General features: G+C 35.1%; 1 protein-coding gene across 8 annotated transcripts in view; it reads left to right on the plus strand.

The window, feature by feature from the left end:
* The window catches only part of PARPBP (PARP1 binding protein), a 68,269-nt gene that overhangs the window by 45,848 nt on the left and 10,272 nt on the right, over window positions 1-12,149 (plus strand). For 7 of the 8 annotated variants that reach the window (XR_013522388.1, XM_035257397.3, XM_009004490.4 and 4 more), the window contains 2 exons: window positions 2,179-2,357; window positions 6,121-6,199. Coding sequence is in view for 6 of the 8 variants with exons in the window: in XM_035257397.3 (XP_035113288.1) it covers window positions 2,179-2,357; window positions 6,121-6,199 (258 nt within the window). In the remaining 2 variants the exon portion in view is untranslated. The remainder of the gene's footprint in view (window positions 1-2,178; window positions 2,358-6,120; window positions 6,200-12,149) is intronic. The other variant, XR_013522387.1, reaches the window with a different exon arrangement.

Genomic DNA, 12,149 nt, shown 5'->3' on the forward strand with positions numbered 1-12,149 from the left:
GATAAATTGACTATTGTGCTTTTAGAACAGAATTTTAGAGTAGAATAGTTCATTTATTGCAATTTATTCAATTTTTCTGAAGGCCTCTTTTCACTAGGTGTGATTATGGTAGCCAGTGTGTGAATGCTTAGTTTTTTTTTTTTTTTTGAGACGGAGTTTCGCTCTTGTTACCCAGGTTGGAGTGCAATGGCGCAATCTAGGCTCACCGCAACCTCCGCCTCCTGCGTTCAGGCAATTCTCCTGCCTCAGCCTCCTGAGTAGCTGGGATTACAGGCACAAGCCCCCATGCCCAGCTAATTTTTTGTATTTTTAGTAGAGACAGGGGCTTAGTTTTTATTATTTATCATTCATTCACTCACTCACAGCCCTCTGGGACCACTTTTAGCTATTTTTCTGTAACAATGCTTGTTTTTAGATTTACTTTGAAGGTGGGGAAGATTCAGGGATGTTGCCCTGTGTGTTTCATGTGTGTTAACACTTCCTGATGAATAGATTGGCTCAAATGACAACCAGGTTATTACTATAAGTATAAATCAGGAATTGTCAGCTTCAAATAATTAACAACATCAATTGCTTCCACGTCTTGGCAGAAGAAATAAAGATACTAACAATCTGGTTCTTAGTTTCATGTTTTTAACCAAATCAGAGATCTTTGAAAGATATAATCAAGTAGTACTCATGAAGTTACTATTAAGCAATGTGGAATTCTCTGGTACTAAGGAAAAATATGTGTGAAGCACCAGATTGTGATAGGCAATTTGTTACAGTTTCAGTGAAGCTATATACATTATAGTTCAACTGGTAGCCTGAGTCTGCCAACAGAGAAATAAGGCCAAGACGATATTGATGAAAGCTGAAGAAACTGGCACAGCTTACAACAGATGGTCCCAGAAGACATAGCTTTAATATCTAGGCATAATGTCCAGCAGCCCTCTGGGATAGGCATTATCATTGCCTCTGTTTTTTCAGGGTGTTTAAGAACAGAGAAGTCAAGCACCTTCTCTAGAATTATACGGGATATACAACTAATAAGTTGGTATCAAATCAAGCCAGAAGTGCCTTCAGAGTTTGTGCTTACATGTATCTATATGTAATATTTTTTATCATATATTTTATCTTATTCTATCCTAGTCATGAAGTTTTTTCAGCTTTCCCTTTTTAAGAAGGTTTATATCTATTACTGCTATCTTAGTTCAGAATCCTCCATTTCTAAGCTGGTCTATTATAGTCTTTAATTTGTGGTCCTGTCTCCACAGATTTGATAACATTCGTATCTTGCAATATATTTTCCACATGCCATCATTGATTCTTTAAAATCTAAATAGCATCATTTTACTTCCTTGCTTAATAAAGCAAGAGATTTTTCTCTGTAATAGACTGGCTTGTAACTTCTTGACATGATATACAAAGTTTCCCAGGCTCACCTCATATCACTTCCTCCCTTTTACCTTATTCTTCAGCCATGCCATGCTACCTGATCCACTGAAAGCACCATGCTTTCTTCTTCCTCCAGCTGCCTCCTCCACTGTGGAATCATCTTTGATGCCAGGGTACTCCTTTTGTACTCCCACTACACCATGCATACATTTGTTAGAAATAGCACTTAGCATTCTGTAATGCAATTGTCAGTTACTTGTTTATCTTATCAAGGAAACTATGGGTTCTTTGAAGGCAGTGGTTGTCACCTTTGGAGCTGTAGCTTTAAACACAGTGCTTGGGACATAATATATACTTATCAATGATTATTAAATGAATAAATGTCAACTAGGTTTTCATTTTTGTATTTGATCTTTACAGTCATCCATGGGGCCTGTATTTAGATGGCCAGAACCTCATCCCTCTTTGATGTAAGAGAGAAAAAATAAATCGAGATGTTAAGTCATGGGGTTGATGTCACATAGCTAGATAGTGGCTAAATTTTTCTGACTCAAAGCCTGATGTTATTTTGACCAGAACCTAATGTCTTCTTTTGATGCTATTATTTTTGTGTATCTGGAATTTGTAAGGTTGATTATAGCATGGCTTAAGGAAAAATGGTCACATGCCTTACAGCCACTTATTATAGCTGATGTTTTATTATTTCAACAATAGAAGAAAGAAGCCAGTGGCACAGGGAATGGAAAAGTGTGGCCATTCACTCAGCTGGGGTGATTTACTTAAAATTATTTTTTGTCTTAGCCAAAATCTCATGCCATAAACCATGGCACTGCATACTGTGGCAGAGATACTGTGAAAACCTTACTAGTTCTTTTGGATGAAGAAGCAGCTAGTGCTCCTACCAAAAACAAAGCAGAGCTTTTATATGATGAGGAAAACACCATTCATCCTAATAGAATTTCTGTTCTTACACTTTTTAGGTAAGTAATGTGGAAGTTATGTGTATTACAAATGTTAATTCTAGAGAATTATAAAAAATATGCTTATGGTAGGAGACTTAGAAACTACAGAAATTGTGAAGAAAGAAAATGAAAGTTAATTAATGGGAGATTGAACATTTGAATTCAGAGGTTACATGTAAAAGAAGTAATATTTTATGAGAGTACAGCATGAGAGGTGTCTTTGGTTTCAGTGTTAAGTTCTTCTTTTCTTGCTTTGAAAATATTTCTTTTCTTTGCTGTGTGTCAAAAATTTTGTTAAATTATTTCAGTTAAATTATTTCAGCTTCCTAACCACCATGTTCATAAGTGAAGAATTAGCGACTCTACTTTGTAAGTGAAGAATTAGAAGCTTGAGAGATATTAAGTAATTTGCCCAAATAAGGTATGTTAGCAATTAGCAAGGGTGTCTTTCCTAAAGCCTGAGGCCTATGCTCCCAGGATTGCTAGTCTGCCTAAAATAAGAAAGAGCACGAGCACCAAACTTACACTGGAATTGACAGCTCTTGGTTCTTCTTCAAATTATGCAGAAAAATATTTACCCAATTAATGCTGGTATTATGTATAAGACATTGATACTGTCTTAGTCTACTCAGGCTGCCATAACAAAATACTGTAGACTGGGTGGCTTCAACAACAGAAACCTATTTTCTCTTTGGGCTGGAAGTGGAGATCAGGGAGCCAGCATGGGGAGGGCTGATACGGGCTTTCCCCTTGGGTTGCAGGTGACTACCTTTTTGCTGTGTGCTCACATGTCCTTTCCTTGGTAGAAGCACATGGAGAGAAATCGCTTTCTCTTCTTATAAGGCCACCTGTCCTGTTGGATTCAGATCCCACCCATGTGACCTCATTTAGTCTTAATTACCTCCTAAAAGCCCTATCTCCAAATACAGTCATATTTGGGAGTTAAGTCTTCAACTTATATTTATTGGGGTGATGCAATTTCATCTGTAGCAGATACTCTCCAGTTTTAACGATTGGGTTAGTCATTGAGTAGGTTGATATTTTTAATTAAGAGGACGCTCCCTAAGAAACATTAAAATTTTTAGAACAACCACTTAAAATTGTATTTACTACACTGTAGAGAATTTTCACAAAGTTATCTTACTGTTTGATCTCTTTTCTACTGGAGCTATTTTTTAGAAATCTGGCTTCATGTACTCTCTCTTGTGCTTCGATATCCTTTCTCTTTTCTTCTCTTCTCTTCTCTTCTCTTCTCTTCTCTTCTCTTCTCTTCTCTTCTCTTCTCTTCAAACAGAAGCTTTACAGTGATCTGTCATTCAGTGTTGTCCTGTAATTCCTCTAAATCTCATCTTCTTTACCAATTTCCATGACTGTTTTTTTTATATCTGGACATGAAATAATTCTTCCACATTCTACCTCAGAATGCCTAAATATTTTATTAACAATGAATATTTTTATCAGTGATTTACTTATACCTGGTACTGGAATCCCAGAAAACAGTAAAAAGAAAAAAATGAACTCTTTTTTTTCTCTTTTTATCTTCTGTTTAACAAGTTTGCTTTTAGGTAGAAATATAAATAATTTCAATTTTCTCTCAGATCGAATTCATTTTCTTAGACAAAGTTATTTTTCTTTCATAAATTTTTTTTTCTAACAAATTTAATTCTAGAGTCCATTTTAAAAAGGGATTTTTCTAGGCCAGACATGGTGGCTTATGCTAATAATCCCAGAGCTTTAGGAGCGCAAGGCAGTAGTGTTGCCTGACACCAGGAATTTGAGGCCAATCTGTGCAACATAATAAGACCCTTTCTCTGCAAAAATAAAAAAGAATTAGCCAGTGTGGTGGCACATGCCTATAGTCCCAGCTACTCGGGAGCCTAGGATTGCTTGAGGCTGCAGTGAGCTATGATTGCACCACTATGCTCTATCCTGGGCAACAGAGTAAGACTCTGTTCTCTTAAAAAACAAAAAAAAAGAAAGAAAGATTTTTCTTTACTTAATCGTGTCACTGAACACGTTGTTGTTGTTTGCAATTTGGATTCTACATTCACATTTCTAATTGTCATTGTGCAGACAAGTTCTGGTCTATGGTAAAGTAAATGGACTACACTGAAATGATAAAATTAAGGACAAGGGGGTATATCAATTTAAGGTTGTCTACTATTCCTTCTTAGGGTAGGCTATCTTTTATTCTTTTGTAATAGTCATTTGAGTCAAGGGGGTTCTGAATCTGGCTCTATTAAGTCAAAATGGATTAATTCAGTTGGTCTGAATCCAAAACTGTAAGATGGGTCTCCTCCATTGTACCTTCTCTGAGTCTCCTATTTCTGTGTTTTTCTCTTTTGAATTCCCATGCTATTTTGAATTTTAGTTATGTGGATTTTTTATGTTCCTTTCTTAGACTTCAGGATGCTTGAATATAAGACCAATAAATTAGTCAACTTTCTGTTCTTCACAATATTTTGTATAGTGCCTTCCAGCTAGTAGAAGCTCATGAAATATTTAGTTACTGGATTAATTAAGCAAATTATTAATATTTAGGATTTTCAGAATAGAAATACCGATACTTTTATAAAGAAAAGTCATGTGTTGTTTGATGATGGGGATACATTCTGATAAAGACATCATTAGGCAATTTTGCATGTGAACATTGTAGAGTATACTTATACAAACTTAAATGGTATAGCCTATTACACACCTAGGCTACAAACCTGTACAGTATATTATTGTACTAAATAATATAAGGAAATAGTAACATAAAGGTAAGTATTTACATGATAGGAATTTTTCAGCTTCATTATAATCTTAGGGCATCACTGTCAAATATGTGGTATGCTGTTGACCAAAATGTCATTATACAGCACATACATGAGTATATTATAAACAGGTAGATTCAGTTGTCCTTTATCCTGTAAGTGTGGTTTTGGGTAGGAGAGGCGCAGATCTTAAAAGCCACTTTGGTTTGTAAGTGTCTTCATCTGTTCAGGCTGTTGTAGCAAAACACCCCAGACTAGATAATTTCTAAATAACAGAAATTTGTTTCCCGTAGTTCTGGAGTCTGGAAGTCTAAGATCAAGGCACCAGCAGATTTGGTGTCTGATGAGGGCCTCTTCCCCATAGATGGTATTTTCTTGCTGGGTTTTCATGTGGCTGGGAAGACTGAAGGGCAAAAAGGGCTCCCACAAACCTTTTCATAAGGGCACCAATCCCATTCATGAGGACAGAATCCTCATGATTTAATCACCCTGAAAGACCCCACCTCTTAATACCATACATGGTCCCCAATTTATGATAGTTTGACGTGTGATTTTATGATTCCAATGACTTTGCAATTGTGTGAAAGCTATACACATTCAGTAGAAACTGTGCCTCAAATTTTGAATTTGGATCTTTTCCTGAGCTAGCAATATGTGGAACAGTATTCTCTCATAATTCTGAGCAGCAGCAGTAAACCACAGTACTCAGACAGACACATGATCATGGTGGTAAACAACTGATACTCTCCTGTGTTGCCTGATGATTTTGTCCAACAGATATATGAATGTACTAATTCTATGTTTAAGATAGGCTAGGCTAAGGTATGATATTCGGTAGATTGGGTGTATTAAATGCATTTTGACTTAACGGTATTTTAAATTTATGATGAGTTTATCTGGAGGTAATCCTATCATAATTGAGGAAAAACTATATTGTATTGGTAATTAAGTTTCAACATGAATTTTGGAGGGAAACAAACATTCCAACCATAGTAATAAATTTTTGCCTTTTTTTTTTGACATAGGTCTCCCACACGAGTGAATAATTCAATGAAACCCCTAAGAGAGCGCATCTGTAAGTCAATGCAAGAGAAAAAAATTAAGGTACAATTTAATGCATGCCATGAAAATGGCAGACATTGTTTTATTTTTAGAAGAAATGACAGTTGACATGCAAAGACTGTCCTCTTATACAGTCTTGACTAATCTATTTCTGGTTTGCTTAATCTACTGGACCTAAAAAGGGAAGGAATAGGCAGTTGCTATTGTAAGTATTGAATAAATATCTGTTGAATGAATGAAATGGAAAATAAAGATCAGACTTTCTCATTTACATTTCTGATATCTTATACTGAATCTTAAGATATGTGATTTTAGGCTGGGTGCAGTGGCTCATGCCTGTAATCCCAGCACTTTGGGAGGCTGAGGCTAGGAGTTTGAGATCAGCCTGGCCAACATGGCAAAACCCCATCTCTACTAAAAATACAAAACATTAGCTGGGTATGGTGGTGGGCACCTGTAATCCCAGCTACTCGGGAAGCTGAGGCAGGGGAATCACTTGAACCTGGGAGGCAGAGGTTGCAGTGAGCTGAGTTCATGCAATTGCACTCCAGCCTGGGCAAGACTCCATCTCAAAAAAAAAGATATGTGATTTTAAATTTGCTCTTGTCTGAAGATATAATGGCAGAATATAATTAATTGTAGATGGAGCTGAGAGCATTTTACATTGTTCTTGACTAGAACTGTTCCTGTTCTTTGTTCATTTAGTTTGAACTAAGTTTTCTTGTCATCGTATAAAACATCTCTGCCTCTATAGGTAATCAATAATGTGTTTTCAATCATTTAAGTTTTTCTTGGCCTTATTTTTCAAACAGAAATTTGGCTTTAATTCATTTATTTAACATTATTTTATTGGGCATCTATTATGATCTAAACACTATTTTATGGTTGGGAATTCATCAATTCATTAAGTAAAATTTTTTATATAAAATTGATAATCACCCTTAAATTGTCAAATATTTATCTTAATACAACAAAAAAAGAGAACTGTAATTTGTATGCTTTTTATTTTTTCATTTGGAAATTTAGTTCAAATTAGCAAAGCTTTTAGTTAATACCTATTTTACTATATACCCCATGCCCATTTAGTTTATTTATTTTCTTTCTATTGGTTATTAGTAGTTGTTAGCAATTAATGCTTGTGTAATACATCATTGAGTTTTATAACATTTGTCAATTCTTCATTATATTAATATATATATTAATATATTTGCAGTCAAAAGATAAGATTTAAAAATTCTACTTTTTGGACTTGAGTGGAAGCAGACATATTAACATAATTAAAAATTTTTTTTGCTATGAATACTGACATATTTTAATATTTTGATTTAAAAATAAGTCATATTTTGGGGTGCTCGATTTCTCTGTCTCTATTCCAAATAGAATAAGAAAGTAGGTCAGGCATGGTGGTTCATGCTTGTAATCCCAGCACTTTGGGAAGGTGAGGCAGGCAGATCACTGGAGGTCAGGAGTTAAAGACCAGCCTGGCCAACATGGTGAAACCCCATCTCTACTAAAAATACAGAAATTAGCTGGGTGTGGTGGTGGGCACCTGTAATCCCAGCTATTTGGAGGATGAGGCAGGAGAGTTGCTTGAAGCTGGAAGGCAGAGATCATGCCACTTCACTCCAGCCTGGGTGACAGAATGATACTCATCTGAAAAAAAAAAAAGACTGTAAAACATCACATAAGAAAAAATCACTGACAGTAAAGCACGTTAAATATTACCAGGAAAGGACTTAGAATTTTATTTTATTTACTTTTATTATTTTAAATTTTGTCGTTTGTAACTTTTGTGGATACATAGTAGGTGTATATATTTATGGGATACATGAGATGTTCTGATATAAGCATGATTGCATAATAATCACATCATGGGGAATGGGGTATTTGTCTCTCAAGCATTTATCATTGGTGTTACAAACAATCCAATTGGATTTTCTTTTTTTTTTTTTCATGTACTTTTTTTTTATTGCGTTTTAGGTTTTGGGGTACATGTGCAGAACATGCAAGATAGTTGCATAGGAACACACATGGCAGTGTATTTTGCTGCCTTCCTCCCCTTCACCCACATTTGGCATTTCTCCCCAGGCTATCCCTCCCCAGCTCCCCGCCTCGCTGTCCCTCCCCTATTCCCCCCAATAGACCCCAGTGTGTAGTACTCCCTTCCCTGTGTCCATGTGTTTTCATTTTTCATCACCCGCCTATGAGTGAGAATATGCGGTATTTCATTTTCTGTTCTTACAGTTAAGTAAATCATAATGACAAAACACTATCTGAAAAATGAGGCTTTTAAAAAATTTATTTATTTTGCTTTAGGTGCATACTATATCTGGCATTTCTTCCTATGTTATCCTTCCCCATCCCCCTTCCCTCCCCACCCTCACTGTCTCTACCCTACCCCCACAACTGCCCCCAGTGTGTTTTTTTTCTCTCCCTGAGTCCATGTGCTCTCGTTGTTCAACACCCACCTATGAGTGAGAGCATACGGTGTTTGGCTTTCTGTTCTTGTGTCAGTTTACTGAGAATGATGGTTTGCAGATTCATCCAAGTCCCTACAAAGGACATGAACTCATTGTTTTTTATATCTGCATAGTATTCCATGGTGTACATGTACCACATTTTCTTTGTCCAGTCTGTTATTGATGGGCATTTGGGTTGGTTCCAGGTCTTCGCTATTGTACACAGGGCTTCAATGAACATAAGTGTGCATGTGTCTTTATAGTAGAAAAATTTATATTCTTTGGGTATATACCCAGTAATGGGTTGCTGGGTCAAATGGAATTTCTATTTCTAGATCCTTGACAAATAAGAGTTTTTAAAAAGAAAATGTTAAGGGTCAACTAATTACTACAAAATGTATAGACAGATTTATAAAGTTTCAGGAAATAGGACAGAAGATCATCCAGTGCAGTCTTATTTACAGATGTAGATTTAAGTCTGTAATCCATTTTGATTTGATTTTTGTACATGGAGAGTGATAGGGGTCTAGTTTCATTCTTCTGCACCTGGATATTCAGTTTTCCCAGCACCATTTATTGAGACTGACCTCCTGTCCTCACTGTATGTTCTTGGAATCTTTGTTGAAAGTGAGTTCCCTGTACATGTGTGGATTTATTTTTTGCTTCTGGCTCTCTTTTCTGTTCCATTGCTTTCTATGTGTCTGTTTTTATGCCAGTACCATGCTGTTTTGGTTCAGTAGCTCTGTAGTGCAATTCTAAGCCAAATGTGATTCCTCCAGTTCTGTTTTCTTTGATCAGGACGACTTTGGCTATTCTGGCTCTTTTGTAGTTCCATGTAAATTTTTGGATTTTTTTTTCTATTTCTGTGAAGAATGGTACTGGGATTTTGACAGCGATTGCATTGAGTCTGTAGATTGCTTTGGGTAGTCTGGACATTTTAACAATACTGATTTTTCCAATCAATAAACATGGAATCTTTTAATTTTTTTTGTGTCCACTTCAATTTCTCACATCAGTGTTTTACAATTTTCATTGTAGCGATCTTTTACTTCTTTAAATTTCTTTCTAGGTTTTTATTTTATTTGTTGTTTTTATAAATGGGATTACTTTCTTGATATCTTTTTCAGAGTATTTGCTGTTGGCATATAGAAATGCTATTGATTCTCATATGTTGATTTTGTATTCTGCAACTTCAATGAATTTGTTTATCAGTTCTAATAGTTTTTTTGGTGGAGTCTTTAGGTTTCTCCAAATAGAAGGTCATATCATCTGCAAAGAAGGATAATTTGACTTTTCCCTTTTTAATCTGGATGCCTTTTATTTCTTTCTCTTGTCTGATTACTCTAGCTAGGACTTCCAGTACTATGTTGAATAACTTGTAAAAGTGGACATCTTTGGGTTGTTCCCAATTTTAGAGGAAAGGTTTTCGGGCTTTTTTTTCTCATTCAAAATGATAGTAACTGTGGGTCTGTTATATATGGCTTTTATTGTGTTGAGATATGTTTCTTCCAGATCCAGCCTTTCTAGGGTTTTTATTATGAAGAGTTGTTGAATTTTATCGAATGCTTTTTAAGCATCAGTTGAAATGATGATATGGTTTTTGTCCTTCATTCTGTTGATATAATGTATCACATTGATTTATTTGCATATGCTGAACTGTACTTATATCCTTGGGATAAATCCTATTTTGTCATGATAAATGATCTTTTTAATATGTTGTTGAATTTGGTTTGCTGGTATTTTCTAGAGAATGTTTACATCAATTTTCATTAGAGATATTGTCCTACAGTTTTCTCTGTTTGGTTTTGGTATTGGTAATACTGTCCTTGTAGAATGAGTTTGAAACTGTCTCTCCTCATCTATTTTTGGAATAGTTTGAGTAGGATTGGTATTAGTTCTATGTAGATGTTTGGTAAAATTCAGCAATTAAGCCATTGGGCTCTGGGCTTTTCTTTGCTGGGATACTTTTATTTATTTATTTTTTTGAGATGGAGTCTTGCTTTGTTGCCCAGGCTGGAGTACAACCTCCACCTCCCATGTTTAAGTGATTCTCTTGCCTCAGCCTCCCGAGTAGCTGGGATTACAGGCACCAGCCACCACACCCAGCTAGTTTCTGTATTTTTAGTAAAGACAGGGTTTTGCCAGTCCAGTCTCAAACTCCTGACCTTAAGTGATCCACCCACCTCGGACTTCGAAAGTGCTGGGCTTACAGACATGAGCCACCAGTCCCGGCCACTGGGAGACTTTTTATTACAGCTTCAGTCTCATTCCTTGTTATTGATCTATTCAGGTTTCTTATTTCTTCGTGGTTTCATCTTGGTAGATTGTATATATGCATCTAGGAATTTATCCATTTTTTTCTAGGTTTTCTAACTTATTGGCATTTGTTGGTCATAGTAGTCTGTAATGACCCTTTGAATTTCTGCAATATTAGTTGTAATGTCTCCTTTTTTTTTAGATTTCTGATTTATTTGAGTCATCTCTTTTTTTTCTTAGCCTGGCTAACAGTTGGTTTATTTTATTTTTTTTAAAAAAATCAACTTTTCATTTCCTTAATCTTTTGTATTGTTTTCTTGGTTTCAATTTCATTTATTCCTGCTCTAATCTTTATTATTCATTTTCTTTTCTTCTACTAATTTTGGATTTGGTTTACTCTTGCTTTTCTAGTTCCATAAGATGCATATTTATGTTGCTTATTTGAAATTTTTCTAGTTTTAGGATGTGGGTGCTCATTGATATAAATTTTCCTCTTAGTACTTTTTTGCTGTATCCCATAGGTTTTCATATGTTATGTTTCCATTTTCATTTGTTTTAAAAAATTTTTAAATATCCTTTCAAATTTATTAAGCACTTTTAGTAAGTCATTATAAGTACCCTTATACCTTTTTATTAAATGATTTTCAAGGAGATACCTCCTTAAATCCCTGTAAATTAATAGGTTTTATTCTTTCCAACTTGGTTTAGCAGTATTTTGTACATCAGGCACAAGTGAAAAGTCATATATATAGGTCTTTTCCTTATTCTGAGTCTAATGTTTATAGCATATTATATATATGTCAGAAAAATCATTTAGCCAGTTAATAAGCATGCTAATCAGGAAAATACTGGACCTTAATATGGAGTTCTTGAGACAGTGAAAATCAGAACTTAGTATAAAAAACTAGACTGGCTAGAACTCTGTTATTTTCATAAACACCCAGGTAGTCCTATGCTCATGGTACTAAAAAATTCTTACTTAGATATCCAAATTTAACCCATGAAATGTTTGAAAACTCTAAGTACATCTAAATTAAAATGGTGGATTCAGTTTAACTCATAGAATTTTCTTCCTCTAATACTTGAAATGAATACAAAATTTAAAAAATGATTAAAATAATGAACAATACCAACTAAGAAAGAATAATGTAATCAGATGCAATTATTTTAAAAGATGATGGTCAGGGAAAGAAAGTGAAGGTTTCAGAGTGAAGAGTCATAGAATGATTTAGCAACGTTATTTAGTCCTGGTCCCCAGATACAGTGCTAGTGAGTTA

Source organism: Callithrix jacchus, chromosome 9 (assembly GCF_049354715.1).
Source record: "Callithrix jacchus isolate 240 chromosome 9, calJac240_pri, whole genome shotgun sequence".
Taxonomy (NCBI): domain Eukaryota; kingdom Metazoa; phylum Chordata; class Mammalia; order Primates; family Cebidae; genus Callithrix; species Callithrix jacchus.